The sequence below is a fragment of the Theropithecus gelada genome, chromosome 8 (genome assembly GCF_003255815.1).
Source record: "Theropithecus gelada isolate Dixy chromosome 8, Tgel_1.0, whole genome shotgun sequence".
Classification (NCBI taxonomy): Eukaryota; Metazoa; Chordata; class Mammalia; order Primates; family Cercopithecidae; genus Theropithecus; species Theropithecus gelada.
The window spans coordinates 142,100,016-142,119,156 of NC_037676.1; the positions used below are offsets into that span (position 1 = coordinate 142,100,016).

At 51.2% G+C, this 19,141-nt stretch overlaps 1 protein-coding gene across 1 annotated transcript in view; it reads right to left on the reverse strand.

Moving 5' to 3' along the window:
* The window catches only part of TRAPPC9 (trafficking protein particle complex 9), a 714,313-nt gene that overhangs the window by 147,188 nt on the left and 547,984 nt on the right, over positions 1-19,141 (reverse strand). Inside the window, exon 21 of the mRNA XM_025393926.1 lies at positions 1,207-1,297. Coding sequence (XP_025249711.1) covers positions 1,207-1,297 — 91 coding nt within the window. The remainder of the gene's footprint in view (positions 1-1,206; positions 1,298-19,141) is intronic.

Consider the following 19,141-nt stretch of genomic DNA (forward strand, 5'->3'; position numbering starts at 1 on the left):
TGGCTGGGCTACAGGGAAGCCTCCAGGGAACCAAACAGTGAAACCCTCTGCAGGAACACCAGGCCTTTCCTTCCTGCCACTCAGGCGGGCTCAGAGAGGAGGAAGAGTCCACAGAAGGAGCCCGAGTGTAAAATGCAAACCCACAGCCGCCACGATGGTGCCCACCTGGTCCCAACAGCGTTCACCTATGAGGGGCCAGGAGGCAGCCTCTGCAGGACCAGGGGGTCTGCGGGTGGGACGAGGGGGTCTCCAGGCTGAAGGGGGCTGGTGGAGTGCAAGGAGAAAGGCTTGCTTTCTCCTCATGCCACTGGAATCATTTTCATGTGTCTCTAGCCCACGAAAGGGGCAGAACAAGCTTATTAATGAACTGGATCCTGGATCAAGGAGGAGTTACTCATTCACAATGACCTCTTGGGTAAAGAAGAGGAAGAAAGGGGATATATATGCTTACAACTGACTGACTGCAGCAGATCCAAAATAGATGAGCTGATTAAATAATTTCCAGAGAATAAAGATTCTCACTTCTTTAGAAATACTAAGCTCGTTTCTCAGCAAAATATTTTTGAGTTCAATTTAGAAAGGCACAGTGTAGGGTGGAAGTTCCCAGGTGCAACAAGAAGAAGCCGTCAAATAAACTGTGCTAAGTGTCTAGTAATGGAGTTCTCTTGGGGTTGAACACAACACTGAGTTGAGGCATTTACAAAACAAACACTTTTCCACACAAACAGCATGAAAAGCTGTCCACGCATCGTCGTGGTGAGTGGGGTGAAAACAAGGGGTTCACCACACCCTGTTCTCTTCTGCCATCCCAAGCCACTCTCAGTTCTGGAAACAGTTGCAGAGCACACGCACAGCCAGACACAGTCAACTGCCATTTCAGAAGGCAGCCCACTCTACAGCAAGTGCAAGTCAAGACGGAGGCCGAGATCCGCCTGCTGCACCTGTTTTGACGGGCACTGAGCCCTTCTCATGTCTGCACTGTCACCTGAGTGCTGAGCTGCCCGCCCAGGTGAACAAAGATGCCCCCACGCAGAGGTGCCGGCGCAGCATGGGGAACCCGTCTTTTTCCCCCAAGGTTTCCCGTGATGACCTTCAGCACCCACCCACATCTGGGGTGCCCGGCCACACCCCCCAAGACCTTGTTTGTGCATTTGGAGAAAAGAAGCACATCCACCCAGAATCAATGGGCGGCTGGTGGGTACTCACCCCACTGCAGAGGCGCCAGCTGCAGGTGCTCCAGGACGAGCTGGTTCAGGAGTCCTTCCACACTCGCCTCGCCACTGCGCTTCAGGGACGGGTGAGTCTTGGTCAAGGAAAACGCAGCTCCTGCTGAGCCCAGAGACAGGAGAACATCTAGAAGTCTCTAGACAGAGACCCTCAGATGGGAAACCTCCTAGAGCAGATGTCTCCCCTCTTCTGAAGGGACTGTCTAACCAACCACTATGACATCACCCTGGGTATGTGGACATTAGGGGCATATACAACAGCAAGTGCTTCTCCTTCTACCCTCAAATCTAGTAAATTAAACTACTATTATGTAAGAAAGGGAAATCCACTGGGATAATTTTAATCCAATAACTATTCTTGCTGGGGAAAATAAAGAGAAATGGAAGGTTATTTTTCCTTAATAAAACATGCAAACTGGTTCACTGTTGAATACAACTCGCGAGTTCCTTGACGCACGTCAGTTTCATGCTGGTTTCACGTTGGTCCTGTTATCCGTCTTGATGTAATTACACATATTATTAAGAACGAGCTCACTTAAGAGAGCTCATAATCGAGGAAGCCATAAAGTCTCTCAGCAAGTATCAGTGGATGAAGTAATTAGGTCTAAAAATGTAGAAAACAGAAACCTCCCTTGCGCTAGTATTAAACAGCCAATGTGATTCGCAAAACAGATCTGTAAACCTGTTTCCCTTTTCCTACATAAGTTAAAGCCACCATATTTAAGTTGCAATAAAAGGGTAAATTTTTAGTTTCTGACATTCTCTAGTGATTGTAAAAGTGGAAAAAACACCCCACCTTCCTTCTTCCTTTCATGTTAATTCCATTCAACAAACACATCCAGTTCATCTGAAGCATGCCATGCACAGTGGGTGGCATGGCCTTCAGGATGAAGGAAGGGCGGGCCACGCACCCTGAAGTTGAGAGGTTCACATTCTGGTGAAGGCAGCAACATGAAACCTAAGACTTGCAATGGCCAGCCCTGGGGACAGTCCTGTGGGAACAAAGCTCCTGCAGTTTGAGGTAGAATGGAGCAGAGGCTAAGCATTGCAAGCGAGAGAGAGCAGGACGAAACGGAGGCCCCTGGGTCTCTCCTGCTGGCTGGTGGGGGAGTCGGGCTCAGAGGTGCTGAGCAGAGCGGGCACATCCCCCTCATCAATGGTCCAATGCACTAGCCAGAGAGGGCTGTCCAGACAAGAAGGCTGCCCAAGAGAGCCAGCTGGCCACAGCACCACAGCCACCAGCAGCAGTACAGGCTAAGGTCAGCAACATGCTGGCCTGGGGGCTCAGGAACCCCTGCCCACTCCTGTGTCCTATTTTATTTTATTTATTTATTTATTTATTTATTTATTTATTTTTTCAGATAGAATCTCACTCCATCACCCAGGCTTGAGTGCTGTGGCACGATCTCGGCTCACTACAACCTCCGCCTCCCAGGCTCAAGTGATTCTCCTGCCTCAGCCTCTCGAGTAGCTGGGATTACAGGCACCCGCCACCACGCCCAGCTAATTTTTGTATATTTTTAGTAGAGATGGGGTTTTACCATGTTCACCCAGGCTGGTCTCAGACTCCTGACCTCAAGTGATCTGCCCATTTCCCAAAGTGTTGGGATTACAAGCATGAGCCACAGCGCCCGGCCCTATTTTAGCGATTGTGGACTTCTTTCAATTCTCCCCAAATACTGTGTGCTCTCTCTGAATTCCAAGCCTCCCCTCCCACACTCTGTGCGTTCTGCCTGGGAATGTCTTTCCCTGCCCTCTTCTCCTTCCTGACGTTACGTCTCAACCTGACCTTGCTTCTCCTACAGGAACCCTCCAGAAGGCGTGCATGCATCCCCTGACAACCTGCGCTAGACGCGGTCATCTTCCTGTTTCTTGGCTTCAGCCCTAGCCTGTGAGCTCCATGAAGGCAGAGACCTGGTCTTAGGGCCTAGAACAGTGTTTGGTTCACTGCAGTTGCTCAAAGTATATTGCCTGATGAATAAATGAACGCCAAATGAGCAAACATCCCAGGTGGAAGTGCAGGTGCCACGCCTCATTCAGCAGCACAGCCGGCAGCCCCTCCACACACAGCACAGCGCAGTGGCTGTGACACTCAGCAAACCTTCCTGCACCTGACGCCCGGGGCCTGCTGACGGCTTCTGCACATTCTCAGGCTTCACTGCTCAGGGTCTTCTTGCTCCTGGCCCCAGTCCACAAATGCTGCTTGCTTCATTCCACAGCAACCCAAATGTCTAACTCATCCCGTCTTCCCTCAGTAGAGAATCTGAGGGCTTGGGAGTTGTGGCTGAAGCTCTGAGGCCGGCAGAGGTGCCCCGGCCCTGAGTAAACAGCTCCTGCTCTCACTGGCTCTGCTCCCCCTTTTCTCTTCGTGGAGCTTCGTGCCCAAAAGGGCAGGTTCTGTAGACTCAGCCCAACTTTGAATCCTGGCACTGCCACTGATGAGCTTTAGTTAATTTACTTAAAGTCCCTGGCCTCACTTTCTTCATCTGTAAGACGAGCATGCTAGCAGTGCTAACTTCACAGGGCCGCCACGAGGAGTGCCCAGAATCATACTCCTGGCCTGTGGGTAGCATTAAGTAAGTGTCGCCTACCGTTAGCATCAGCCTCATCCCCATTCTTCTCCTCTCTCCTGTTCCTCCTCCATCTCAGAGGAGATGCAGAAACCTCTCTCCTTGCCCCAGGAATTCAGCCATCATTTCTGCTGCCTCCAACTCCCTTGGGGATCTCACTCTCCCGCAAGCAATTTATCTAAGTGTTTCCTGCACCGATAATTCCCTCCTTAGAAGAATTCTCCAAACGAAATTTTCTCCATCTCATTACACACACGGCCCATGTCTGTTGAATTGATATGGCTACTGATAAATACTCTGCAATGAACTTTTAATTATCTTCTTTTGACCTGTGACAATCCTCATTCATTCAATAGTTAACAGGTAGCTACCTGAGCTAGGGTTTGGGGTTATGGAGCTGACTGTGACCCAACAGACGGCCCTTCAGAACACGGTGACCTCCAGCAATCACACTTCGGGGTTTATACCCAAAGAACTGAAAGCAGGGACTCAGGCAGATGTTTGCAAACCCATGTTCGCTGCAGTGATATTCACAATAGCCAAAGGGTGGAAGCAGCCAAAAGTCCGCCAATAGAGGAACCAATCAACAAAATGTGATCTATCCGCAGAACGGAATGTTATTCAGCCTTTAAAGAAAAGGAAATTTTGAAAACGTGCTACAACATGGATGAACCTTGAGGACATTATGCCAAGGGGAACAAGCCAGGTACAACAGGACGAACACTTACGATTCCACCGACCTGAGGCACCCACAGTGGTCAGATCCAGAGACAGAATGGATGGTGGGCACCGGGGGCAGGGAGGCAAGGAATGGCAGGGAGCATTTCATGGGTGCCCAGTTTCAGTTTGGGAAGGTGAGAAAGTTCTGGAAGCAGATGGTGGTAATGGCTGCATGATAATTTGAAAATATTTAACACTCCTGAGCTGTACACTGAAGCATAGTTAAGACAGCAAATTTTCTTAAAATGCCGACCTAGGAGGGAGGCTATAATTAGGAAGCAGAGCGACGCTAAGGAAGCCCGGAGGAAGCCATAATCAGGGACAGAGAACTGAGAAATCTCACAGCGTAGGGGCATTTGAGAAGACGGCCATGGCGGGAGCTCTGGAAGCTCTTGACAAGGACGGCCCCCCTGCGGCCCCCTCATCCTTCCTAAGCAACTTTGCAGGCAGATTCCCCCAGTCAAGCATGCAGCCGCCCCGTGTGTTCATTCATGTTGCATCAATGGCCATTTTCTCCCTTGGCAGTCAGGCTGCATCTCTGCGAGGGGTGCCCCTTCTCGGGCAGTAGGCACAGGAAGCAACAACTGGGGATTGGGGTCCTGCCTTCGTGCATCTCCCACGATGAGGATGGAGGCCGCAGCCCCAGGCCTATTTTGAGCGCCAGCAGCAGCGAGGCACCCCTCAAGGAGGCAGTGCCCTGCAGCTCTCTTATCTTTTTGCAAAAGCAAATCCGTCTCTCCCTCAAGAAGCCAGCATAGGTGGAACCCAGTGGGTGCTCTGGATGTTCAGGGTGTTTGGGACCTTAGGCATGAGCTGCGTGGTCCCTTCCCAAGCCCTAAGTCAAAACAGGGAGGTCAGGCCCTATGGGCATCTGGGCATTAGGGCTGTCCATTCCGAGCACCCCATCAGGGCTAAGGAGGTGCCCTGTTCCAGGCCCAGGGACGTCTGCAGAGGTTGAGGTTGCTCCCTTCCACTGCACCCTTCTCAGGAGAAACAGCCGGGCCCAAGGACACCATGTCCGCCTGCCCAGGGCAGTCCACTCCCAGACTCGTGGTGAAACCAGGTTCCCAGATGTCTCCTGGGAGGGCCTTAGGATCCAGATATGTGGCAGGCTCACAGGTGGAGCGAGGGCTGGCCTGGCTGGGCGACGAGGGGTCAAAGGCCGTTGTGAGGGGCCCCTTCCGGGTCTGTTTTCTCAGTTTTCAAATAGGGGAAGGCGAAGGCTTGTCTCCCTGAGGGACTGAGCACTCCTGGAAACATTTGTTCTCGTAACCCAGCACCTAGTTCAGGCGATTCAGGCCCCAAGTGAGGTTAGAAAATATCTGGCTGTCTGTGCCTGAGTGCTGGCTCTCGAGAAGGGACCACTATTCAGCTCAGTGGTTAGGCCACCTGCTTTACTACGGCTGAGGCGAAGGGGTCTCCATTCCCCTACCCCGCCCACAGCCAAGTTCCTGAGTAAATGGCAACCCACGCTCAGTTTCCCAGAAATTTTATTTTCTTAAGAGGAGTTGCTTAGTATTAAGAGCTGATTGGCTGGGAAGGTCTGTGTCTTTATGAGCAGGGCATTGCAGGGTTTCATTTCCATGGATAATGAGTGAATTGTTTTTCTTCCTTTGAACCCACAGATTTGAATATCCCCATTTTAATGCTCAAGGCACCATATTAAATTACTTGTCAAGGTGAGGAATGTGAAAGTAAGGGAATCTCATCAGCCAAGATTAAAGAACTTTTCTGAAGGAAGGGGAGGAAGCGCAGCATGTGCCTGGCACGTCGGAGAGGCCCAGGGACACCTGGCCAGTGGTGAAGGGGCAGGTGCTCAGTCCAGGGGCCTGCACTTCACCCTCCCTGCAGTCTTGCTGGGTGAGGGCTGGAGCTAGGATGCGATCCCAGGGCTGTGTGGTTCCCATGCCTATGCTTCCCCATGCACGTGCTCATACGCTCAGGCTGGGCCTTGTGCTGGATGCAGGGCCCTGAACCCAGCTCAGCGGCACATGCTGCACCCCCTGGAGCTCCTAGTCTGGTGGCCACGGGCCAGGTGGGACTGGCTCCGCCCTGCTCCCTCCTGGGGCTCCCTGAATGCATGAGGCATCATCAAACTCGGGGTTCAAGGGCTTTTTAGAGGGCAGGCAAAAACTGCAGAGCCCACCATAACCCCATGGATCTGCACACTTGTGGGGGTGGGCAGACCAACAGCCAAGAGCTCCCATCTCCAGGGTGCGTGCTGCAGGCAGGGCCCGCTCTAGCAGCTTACACGTGCTCAGTGATATAACGTTCATCATGGCATTACAAGGTAGGCATTATCTAATTTGCAGAGAAGGAAAGAGAGGCACAAAAAGGTCAAGAACCTGGCCAAGGCCACATGCCACACAGCGGCCCACTCTGACCCCAGAGGCTGCATTCTCAGCCACTGCCAACGGCCTCCAAGTTACAGAAACTGGGCAACAATACCAGGCCCCAATGTCATGTTTCTGTGTGAATATGTGCGTGCACGCCAGTGTGAATGGGCACATATCCATATACAGGCCGCCACGAGCACATGCGGCGCAGCCCCCTGAGCCCCGCACAAAGGAAGGCTGCTAAGAAGCTTCGGGGCCCTGCTCCTTCCCGGCCGGGGAAGTCTCCTGCACTGCTGTGCTGCTCTGGCCCCCACCCCAGCGTGGGGCCCTCCCTCCCCATGTAGTACCCAAGGGACATCACAATGGCTCACACCAGGACCCTCCCAGGAGAAGGTCAGGGCACAGGGAGGGAAGCCCCACAGTGGCCCTGAGACTCCGGCTGCCTCTCTCTGGAGAGGAGGTGAAGGAGAACCTGCTGCAGATGAACTGATGACGGTCTAGCTCTCAGGACTGTCTGTCCTCAAGAATCTCAGAGGCAGAGGCCCTAGGGCCCCACTAGGAGAGAAGAGATGCAGGAGAAAATGTGGAGACAGAGGAAGACGAAGAACAGGCCAGAGGGCTGGCCCTGGCCCTGCATGCATTACGATGATGACATCTCCCGGTCACGGGTAACACGCACCACAGGTTTGGGACAGACACCCACAGTTTATTTTCTTGGAAACGGTACAGTGTATTCCAAAACTGCTCAATTCTAGGGCTCCTAAGGTTGTCCCAGCCTGACCCACACCTGCTCCGAAACCACTCTGGCTTTCCTCCACTGCAGAAGCGCATAGCAGCTTGGGCACTCCTCCACTATAGGAGCGCATCAAGGCGCGGGCGTCCCTCCACTGTGGAAGCCGCACCACGGCGCGGGCGTCCCTCCGCTGTGGAAGCCGCACCACGGCGCGGGCGTCCCTCCACTGTGGAAGTGTGTCAAACCACAGGCACTCCTCTGCTGTAGAAGCTGCACCAACACTGGCACCCAGTCGTCTACCAGCCGGGGAAGGGGACCTGGGTGCAGTGTTCACAGCCTCAGTCCACGATGGCACCTCCTCTGGACAGAGGGAGTCCCCAGTGCCCATTCTGCAGGTGATCAGGAGGATGAAAAGATAGAGGGGAAGGCTTTCAACCTTACTGATTCTACAGACCCTGTGGGAGTTAAAGAGTAACTCACTCTGCCCTCCAAGGGTTTACAAACCGGAGATGTGCCGCGTTTCTCGTAGCCCCGGCGAGGGGCTCCTTCCTCTGTGCCCCACAGCCTTGGGGAGATTCCTCTCCTGTGGAGCTCCAGGGACTCCATGCTAACTGTCCATTTCCACGTCTGTTTTCATAGTGGACGTGGAGATCCACATCCTCACCGCGTGCTGCAGACCTGGACGCACCCTGCTCTCTCCTTTCCAGGCTCTGTGCCCAGCTCTTCCTGGAATGTCCCTTCCCTTCTTCTGCCTGGTCAACTCCTCTCTTTCAGACCCAGCACAACCGTACCCCTCAGGGGAGCCAACTAAGCACAGCCACATGGCCGCCCTGCCCTGGTGGTCTGCACAATGCTCTTTCAAGCCTGATCCAAAAACGCTGCAGTTGGCACTTGCATGTCTCTTTCCCTTGAGGCACTGTGAGCACCTTTCTGTGAAGCTCTCATGTCTCATGCAACTCCTGGGACCCAAAGTAGCTCCATAAACATGGACTAAACAATGTAATGAAAGCACGCATGGCAAGTCCACATGAACGTAGCCATAAAGAAAAGGATGGTTTTCATCAAAAGCCGCCCTTCACCGGCAGTGCACCCACAACTCGTCTTCAGCATGAGGAAGAGAGTGGCTCCCTGACGATCTACCTGGCACACCAGGAGGTAACTGATGCTGTCCCTCGGCACACAGCTGGCACACACAGCCAGTACTGTCTAACATGTGAGGGGACCGAGCCTCGGGAAGGTCAAACAACTCACTGGCTTTGAGTGATAGGCAGGATGCTAGCCCCGGCCTGGGATGTCGCTTAGCACCACGTGATGCTCACAGAGTGGAACTCCTCCCTGCCCACAGGGGCACCGGGCAGATGCAAGCCTGCTCCCAGATAACTCCGACCAGTCCTGTGGATTCTTCTGTGGCAACTGCTTGGTACCCGCATCCCTGCCCAGAGCCACCCTGCGGCTGCCTCCTCAATCCCTGTTACTCCATCGGCCACACCAGCCCTGCGTACTGTGACACTGCCAGCGGGAAAACACAGCCAGTGCCCTTTATGAGAATTCTTAGAGGTTTCGGGCAATTAATTTTGATTTAGGGTAAGCTTCTAGAAGGTCTCAGGCTGACTCAGGGCAGTCCCCTGCACTTTCTACCAGTCAAGTCCCTGCACCAACAAGACCCCCACCAAGCAGTGTACAAAGCTGTTTCGCTCCCCGAGGGCAGAAGCCCAGGAGTGGACCAATGCCAACCCCCGACGAGACCACTGGTCACTGTGCACACGACTGGGTGATCCTGGGGGGATGCTGTCCTTTCCAGGAGGGGTCAGCTCTGCTGAGTCAGTTTGCCCCAAGCCCCCGCCCCACCATCGGCCTGGGCTCAGCCCCACTGCTGTGGGGCCCCGAGCATGCCACCCCTCCTAGGAAACGCCATGCCCTGCAGAGTGTGAGGGGACTGGACCCCGGGAACTAGAGTGCCTGCAGCGGAAGGAAGTGGGGCTGCCGCTTCTCTTTCCCTTGCAGCCACCACAGAACAGAGCAACTTCCTCTTCAGTAAAAAAGACATCAGATCTCCCTTCCTCTGCTCCTGACCAGACCCCTGCGAGCCATGCTGTGACTCACTCCAATCAAAGGCAGGGGAGAGTGGAAACGTGTGTGCCATGCTGGCAAGATGAGCTCAGTTTCACTGTTTCTGGTTTCGGTGTTCAGCTGTCATCTCATGGCCCACATGGCTTACAGGCACACGAAGTCATGCTCAGAGCAGTGACCAATTCTCAGTGAAGAAAACGTTCCCACTGGCCCATTCTCAATCTCAGAGTCGTCCAACCGGGTCCCAGAGTGGAAGGGGGAAGGGAAGACACGTCAGGACATGCCTGAGCTGTGGTGAGCACTACAGCAAGTGCTGTGCACGTTCCCTTCAACCAGGTGGGGCCAGGACAGCTGCCACTCTCACTCAGGGAAAGAACCAGAAAGCGGAGGGCTCAACAATGTGTCCCGGGCTACTCAGGGACAGAACGGCCACCCCCGGAGCCGCTTTAACTCCAGAGGCCAGGTTCTTTGCTGCAAAACGACATCTCCAGAGGAAAAGGACCTCCTCAAGAGCCCGTCTGCCAGACTGGCGACAATATGGAAGTGGAAAAGCATCCCTATTGACAAGGCGGGGGCACACAGGCATGCTCCCGCTCTGCGGTAATATTCTGCAGCAGGAAAGAGGAGAGAGAACATTGTCTATGAAATAATACGAAAAGTTTCCCAATATATGCAGTAAGTGAAAAAAGCAAGATGCAAAATGTATACCTTTTGTGTAAAAAAAAATTGGGGTAAAAAGGGTGTGTTTGCATGTACGTATTATTTCAGAAATAAATTTTGTAAGTTTCTATAAGAAACAAAAGTGGGCACTCTGGGAGGCAGGGAGGAAACAGGGCAGATGGGAATGTCTATTTTTTAAAACAATTTTGAACCATGTGCACTTACTTAAAGTAATACAAAAATTAGTATAACAAAAGTAAACAATAATGTGCCCTTGGTAACACCATGAACAAAACTAAATGCTGACAGTTCGCTACAGGCCTGGGACGCTGGGACACAGCCGCGCTCGAGTGTGGCCTCACCCCGGTCAGAACTGAGAGGCTCTAGGGACGGAGGCAAGTCACTGACACATTTGGGCTCAAAACACACATATTTGTTTTTCTTTCTTTCTGTTTTCCCTCCTGATTCTCTTTGGAGTTTATTTTCACTTTCATGAAATTAAGACCTAGACTATGGCATATTACTCTCATTAAAAAGTCTCACATCAGGCTTTGGAGGCAGGCAGCAGCCCCGTGCCTGCAGAGCACAGACCATGCCTAACAGGCCCGGCCAGGCTGAGAAGCTCTGCAGTGATTAGTCCGGGGAGCAAGTCCGCCTGTGAGTAATTACCAAGTTGCCAAATGGTGCTGGAGCTTTGGAAGCCGTTCCAATAGCATATTTCTATATTAATTTGCTTTCGGACGTAAGCCATAAAATTATACAGCTGAGCTAATAAAGCTAATTACCTGCATGCATATCCGACTTCCTTTCAGCCCTGTAAGCCACCCAAACAGTCTTGCATCTCAGCCTGTGCACAAGAATGGCAAGGCTGGCTGAAGGGTCAGCAGCAACTACAGCCACAGTGTAATACTACAACATACAGTGGCGATGGTGGCAGTGATGGGGGTGGCTACTCTCTCTTAAATACATGGACCCTGGCATTTGGAGCAAGAGGTCAATCCATAATGATGATGACAATAGTAGTTCCTATCATTCTTGCCACCATAGAGAACATTTCCAAGGTGCTTGCTGTGAAGGACGCCCTGGGTAAGTGTCCAACCCGCATCTTCTCACTGCAATACTACTTTCAAGCTAAGACTTCAGAATATGGTGGGTATGAGATAGGTAGTGTTATTTTCATTTCAAAGATTTTTCTAGAAAACTGAGGCTCATGGAAAGAAGAAGAAAGCCAATGCTGCTAGCAAGTGACAGGGACTAGGCTTGAACCCAGGCAGGCTGACCCCTGAGCCCACACTCTGCTCTCTGGCTTTCAGGGATTATTTGATATATTGTATTGATTCCTCACAGTAAACCTGGAAACTAGGAGCCATGAGTCCCACTGGACAAAGATCCTGCCGTCCACAGGGCCAGGTTGTACCAGGGCCCTGCAGTTGGCCAGCGGTTGGGTCAGTGTCCACACCCAGCCTGGCCAGTGTTTTTCCAGCCCAAGGGGTGCCCAGCAGAGAGCTCACCATGGTGCTGAAACAGCTGCCTCCCATCAAGGCTCTTCCTAGTCACTTGGGGATGAAGTTTCCAAACCGTCAACAGGTTTTTACCCCCACCATTCTGTCCCTGCCTCTCAGGAGACAGAGATGAAGACACTGGCAGCAGAACTGTGAAATCACTGCTGGGGCCAACCCAGGCTTCACAGAAGTCCCCTAACCCATGCCTACTGTTTAATGACTGACATCCCTGTGTGCCTGAGCGCTAAGAAAACCCACATCCCAGCCCAGCTCATGTTCTCATATCTGGAGCTGCCCACAGGCAGTTTCTAACGCCCTTGCAAGGAAATACAAATTCCTCTCACAGTGTCCTCCAAGCTTGCCACTTTCTGCCTCAGAGATGCGGCTGAGTTACTTGGAGTCCATTACAGTTTGCTCACATGCCCTGCTGGTCAAACACCTGTGGAGGCAGTGAGCCATGAGGTCCAGGGGCTGGGGCTATCTCTGCTCAGTTTAACCTTCCTCTGCCATCCCTGCTCAAACCAGCAAGGTCAATGAGGAGGCAGCCCCACCTTCCCAACTGCTTAGCTTCTGGGCCTTCCCATGGGAAAATATTACTTCGAAGAACAGAAAACATGCAATCCAATCCACTAAAGAAAGAATTCAGAGGACTGCTTGTGGTTCCAAGCCCTGGGAGAGGAAGGGACAGTGCCCTGGTCACCGCCACACGATACAGGCTCCATAAATGCCTGCTGCTTTTCACTGAGCACCTGTGATGTGTCAGTTACCTACAGATCATCCCACTTAGTCCTCACAACAACTTCAGGTTTAGGAAGCCTCCTTGGGGATATTAGGTAATGCTCCCAAAGCCACACAGCCAGAAGCGGGTAGATTCAAACTCACCCCAGTGGGGATTCAAATTTGGGGTCTGCTGCTCCAAGAGCAGTGCCCCCTTCCCTGTCCAGACTCCTCTCACGAATCCATGTTTCCAGCGCAACCAGTCTGAAGTCCACGGCATGCCAGAGTGACAGGGTCAGGAGCTCACCTTCAAAGTAGCACTAAAGGCACAGAGACTTTTGGGTGCTGTGGAACCTTAGAGGCACTTGTGTTGGCCCCTTGAAGAGGTCAAGAGCCCCTTGGACTCGGAAAGCCTTTTTCTCCTGTGGGGTCACACATAAAGTTTTCCAGGGGAGGACATAAGGCAGTGGGAACACAGATGTGCTCTGCATTATTGGCTTAGGCCAATAACGGTGTCAGCTCATCCCCTGCCAGTGAGATGGTGATGCGTAACTCTAGGAATAAGTGGCCTGCGCAAGTGGGGCTCCTCCTAGAAGAGGGGCAAGGGGTGGTGACTTGCCCAGGAAGAGGAGCCCCAAATCTGGCAGGCAGGGAGCCCCAGCACAGCACTTGGTAGGCTGCCCCTTGGCCCTGGGCCCTATGCCTCACTCCCACTGTAGTGCCAGCCACCCTGGGCTCCAGATACTTGTGGCCATGGCTGATTTCCCAAACTAGAAACCGGTGAGCATCCTGAGGATAAGAGAGAAGTTTACTGTCTCCGAGTCCCTAATTCATTTCCACAGAGTTGGCAGGAAGTACAAGTCAACTGAATGAATGAATTTTTTTTCCAGGGATGATGCAGAAGGAACCTGATGGTAGCTTTCAGCTACCACCTATGCAAGGCCAGTTTATCAACGAATGTCCACCCACACAAGCTTGTGTCCAGGAACATTTACTGAGCACCTACTCTGTAGCTGGCACTGGAGGAAGCCATGCTTCCTCGGAGTAGTGGTCTTATGTGTGTGTTCAGCCCACAAAGATTACACAGCATGCTCAACTCAGAGCCACATTCGAGCCTCATGCCCACCACATGCAAGATGCAGAGGATGTGGCTCTTCTGCAAAGGGGAAACTGAGGTTTACAAAAGTTGCATATGTCATACCCTGCTCTCTCCAACAGTATGAGAACTCAATCCCTTCCGTAAGTTAAAAAATCTGGCTTGAAGAGAAAAAAAAACACATTGAAAAAACAGAAACAGACCAGGTGCAGTGGCTCACGCCTGTAATCCCAGCACTTTGGGAGGCCGAGGTGGGTGGATCACCCAAGGTCAGGAGTTCAAGATCAGCCTGGCCAACATGGTGAAACCCTGTCTCCACTAAAAATACAAAAATTAGCCAGGCATGGTGGTGAGCGCCTGTCATCTCAGCTACTTGGGAGGCTAAGGCAGAAGAATTGCTTGAACCCAGGAGGCAGAGACTGCAGTGAGCCAAGATCGCGCCATTACACTCCAGCCTGGGCAACAAGAATAAAATTCCGTCTCAAAAAAAAAAAATTTAAAAAAATAGAAACAAACAAAAAAGGATATTTAGTTGACCCTTGAACAGCATGGGGTCAGGGGTGCCTACCGCCTACACAGTCGAAAATCCACATGTAATTTTTGACTGTATCAAAACTTAACTACTAATAGCCTACTACTGACCCCAAGTCTTACAGATAACATAAACAGTCCATTAACACATATTTTGCATGTTGTATGTATTACATACTATATTCTTACAATAAAGTAAGCTAGAGAAAAGAAAACATTAAGAAAATCATGAGGAAGAGAGGACACATTTCCTATTCATGAAGTGAAAGTGGACCATCATAAAGGCCTTCATCCTTATCTTCATGTTGCGTAGGTGGAAGGGGAGGACGAGGAGGCACTGGTCTTGCTATCTCTGGGGTGGCAGAGGTGGAAGAAAATCTATACTTAAGTGGACCCACGTAGTTCACACCTGTGTTGTTCAATGGTCAACTGTGCCCTGAGCTATACTGGATACTTCCATAATTACCCACAAGAGAGAGGCCCCATCCTATCTTCCTTCTCTGCAAACTGCAGGGTTCAGAGAAGGGTCACTGCTCTGGTTTTCCACTGTAACCCTTTAGAGCAGAAATGAGTTTCACAAGTCAGGCAACCTATACACCAGCAAGAATCCTGTCCCTTGCTGGCTTCCTTCATTCCAACTCGACACCCTTTAAAGGCCTCACCAAGGGCAGGGCTGAGGGCAGGAGGCCAGGAGAGAAAGCAGAAACAGACCTGTACTGCCCTATATGTACATTTGGAGACTCTTGTGCCTAATTTCCAAAGGCAGGGAGCACAACCCCACAGAACCAAACGTGTTCTAGACATACAAGGCCAGGCCAGGAGCAGGTGGAAAGGAAGACTTCATTCCACCATTTAATCAGAGCCATCCGTCCTCCTCACAGTGAAGGTGATCCCGTCGCTCGCTGGGTCAAAACCCTTCAGGGCGACCCACTGCTTTCAGGACAAAGTCCCAACACCCCAGCACAATCCACAAGCTCCCGTACAGCTTGCTTTTCCTGTTGCCCTTTCCCCTTTTAGACCGAGCCCGTGTGCGTCTGGGTCTTCGCTTCCAGAGATGGGGCTGTTTGCTGTCTTTGCTTGGCTTCCCCTCTACCTGGAGCACCCTTACCCTTGTCGTTCTGGTGAACACCCCTACCTTCTAAAGCTCAAACATTGCCTTACCTGGGATGTCCCCACCCTGGAAACCAACCCTTCTGTCCTCCCTGGCTGCTGCCGCTGCACCCTGCAGAGCACCCGTCCTGTCCTTGCTGTGTTAGGTGCTGGGGATTCAGAGACCAAGGTGGGGGCCTCCCTATGTTTACGAAGCCCAGCCTCCTGGGCAAGTATTATATCCTACTTATTATCAGTAGTCAGTCTTCCTTATTTATCACGTTATTTAATCAATATTTGTACAGAGCCTTTTGGTTTACAAACGTTTTCACGCATGCCATCTCAGTTAATCTCCATGTCTTGGGAACTATGAGTGTTCACTTCCAAATCTTTGAAAAACCCAGCCAGATGCAAAGCAAATGCACAAGGTTAATAAAACACCTTCCCTGTCATTTTCTGCGAGGCCATTAGCAGTAAAATATTTGGTAATGTACCGCAGTCAAAGACCATTTGAAATCATGGGGCAGCTTTGAGATCCTGTCTATATTTATGTGACTGAAGTCTGCCATGACCTGGTTTGGCATTTTAGGAAAAAATGATTGCTCGGTTCACTCTGCTCCTGGGGAACGTGAAGCCAGATGGGAATCTGTGAGGTTCTCTTCGGAACCTGTAGACCTGAGGTGTGTGAGCCTGATCTCTCAAAAAAAAAAGTAAGTGCTATGCTCAGAACATTTGGTGAGTATCCAAAGTCTACAGAGCAAAAGCTTGAGCTCTGTCATGGAGAATTTGGTGTGAAGGTTTTCACACTCGATTTGGGTTGAGCATCATGAAGTGGGTGCTCTGGGGTGGGGGTGCCTTCAGACGGGTCATCTCTCCCTGCTGGAAAATAGGCTGTTTGCATCCCATGCACAAGCTCGGGAGTGAATGACTACAGGTGCAGGGGCTCAGCCCAGCCCCACTGCAGATCAAATAAATTAGCGAATTGTCATAAATAGAAATTACACTAATGGAAAGACTGCTTTAAATGATTAATGAGCCTCTTTGCCATGACTTTGTTTTCTAATTTGCATCATGAACTTTCAGAATGCTGATGCTCTTGCTGCTCTCATTTCAGTAAGTGCCCCCAGCATCTCGGCTGAGCTCCCTGGTGTCAGAGACCCAACTGGACAGAAGACGTCACGCAGTGGGGTGTGCTGCCAAGAGGAGAGGTCTGCAATTGGCTCACTGCTGCAAATCTTGCTTGGGTGAGACTATTCCAGAGTCCCACAATGGAGAGCAGGTGAAATGGACAGAGTTCTGCATGGGGCGATGGGTACCAATCAGTGGTGAGACCCAGGAATGCTGCCATCTCCATAGGCTTCCTCTGGTAAGTGGGGATAATGCGAGGCCATGGCAGAAGCCAGAGGCTCTTGTGCTCTTCCTAGATGGAGCTGAGCACACAGCACTGGGGGCAGCAGTTGCCCGTGCCTCCCGCTCTGCCACGGACCAGCTGGGTGACCTACAACAAGCGAGGTGACCTCGCTGGGCCTCCCTGTTTTCTCATCTGTGCAATGTGGATAAAACTACTTCAGAGAGTTGTTGTGAAAGTCAAGGGAATAAATCTATATAAATTGCCCAGAATGGTACCTGGCATCTAGTAAGTGCCATATGGGTTTTAGCTGTTACTTAAGCTCTGTAATTTTATGATTCGATTACATAAGCTACGCATGCGCACAATAATCATCACTATAAAAATACAGTGTGTATATGTCCAACATGTACCTGATCACACAAACACAACGCACATCGATCCATGTGCATGTTCACACACATATGCATACACACACACGAAGATGGAAACGGTGCCGTGAATGCTGGGAAAGGCCCTTCCCCACTCTCGTGATCCAGATCTGAAGTCTGTGTTGCCTATGTGTCAAACCCCGACTACTTTCGAAGTCATTCCAAGGTGTGCAAGGCCACCAGATTTGGATTTGGGGGAGGCAGCAATCAAATCTGTGCCTTTCCCACCTTACCCCCCAGCCCATCGAAGGCCAAACAGCCAGGGCGATGTGACGGCCTTGTTGGCTGGCAAGGCAGGATGTCTCTCTGTGGCTGGCAGGGCTTCCCTGCTACGGGAGATTAAAGGCCTCAGAACCACGTTATTACAAACAGCTATAAAAGCCAAATTCCCTCAAGGCAGATACAAAATGCAACCCTGCATTTTACTTAAAATGATCAAGGAATCAGCTGTACTGATGGCAAGAGCCATTTATAGTAAAATTCATTTAGAGAAAACTATTTCTCCAAACATAACAATTAGAAAAACACAGTGTGCTATGTTTTTAAAGAATCTTGTTTAAAGACATTTAATTTTTTTTCAGGAGATATGACGGAGCTCCATTAGGAAGCATGTCTGAGAATAGGCCAGAAGCCACTGTGAGAGGCCGAAGGGTGGGCCCACACAGCCCAGGTCAAGTGCTTGAGTCCCGCCTCTGTCCTGAAAGGGAGGACAGGTCAGCTGAAGGCAACTCCTCCTTACTGGAAAGAAGGCAGTCTTGAAAATGGAGAACAAAGCCCAGTGTGACTGTATTCTAGGTGGGATCACCCAAACAGGGCCACTGTGCCTAAAATCCTTACGCTGTCCTGCTTGTGAAGCCCAAATAAAACTGACAAAAACTGACGCTACTGTGGAGCCTCTTCACTTTGCAGAGGGTGACAGTTCTCTGCAAGACTCAACACCCCTCAGCAATGCACAGCCTGAGACCCAAGCTGTGCTTGGGCTCCCTGTGCCTGGGAAGGCAGCTGTTCGAGGACACGAGGCCCCCTGTACCGAGGTCATGGTTACACTGTCCACATCCCTCCATTCTCCAAGTCATATCTGTTCATTTGGCCTCTGCATTTCACAGATATTCCACTCCCATCCCCTACACTGGGTATCTAAAGCCGTTTGCCTTGGGCTTCTCCAGCCTGTGCCTCACTCTCAAAGTAGCCCAATTGGTTAAAAATGCTCCTCCAGACAGAATGGAGGAGGCGGATGCTTATCAGCCTGGTGGGAAGAGATTGCCCAGACAACCCAGGTCATTCGCCTTCATGGGGATCAAACTGTTGCACCCAATTCTTCCTACTCCAACTCACACAGCTGGATTCTGATACCTCAGCAAGCCTCGCACCAATCCCTGAAATGCTCTCCAAACGGTGATTTGCAACAAAAACAAGGATAATGAAAGGGTGAGTTGACCCTAGGCTTGCCCAAGGCGTGCCCCTCCCCTGCTTCCACCACAGACGGTCTGTGCAGGGCTGCCTCTGGAAAAGGAGCCAAGCTGTGCTGCAGACTTGTGAGTTGCATCTTGTGAGTTGCAGCTCCTTTCACACATTCATCATGGCACTAGGCATAGCGCAACTGAGCTGGTAGCCATTCTGTTTGCTGTGTCATTGAAATGAAAACTATTCATTCAACAAATCATTTTAGGCTGGGCACGGTGGCTCATACCTATAATCCCAGGACTTTGGGAGGCCGAAGTGGGCAGATTACCCAAGGTTAGGAGTTTGAGACCAGCCTGGCCAAAATGGTGAAACCCCATCTCTACTAAAAATACAAAAATGAGCCAGGCATGGTGGCAGGTGCCTGTAGTCCCAGCTACCCAGGAGGCAGAGGTTGCAGTGAACCAAGATCACACCATTGCACTCCAGCCTGGGTGACAAGAGTGAAACTCTATCTCAAAAAATAAAACAAAACAAAAAACAAACAGTTTTCATACCTATGTGCTAGCTATAGGTACCTGGGCAAGCAAAAGAGAATACACACTATCAGAGCAGGGTCCACATCTGATTTTGAGCATCTGGTGTGCCCTGGTGTTCAGTCTAACCTCTGGCACATGGTAGCTCCTCAGTAACAGCTGTTGGATGAACTGG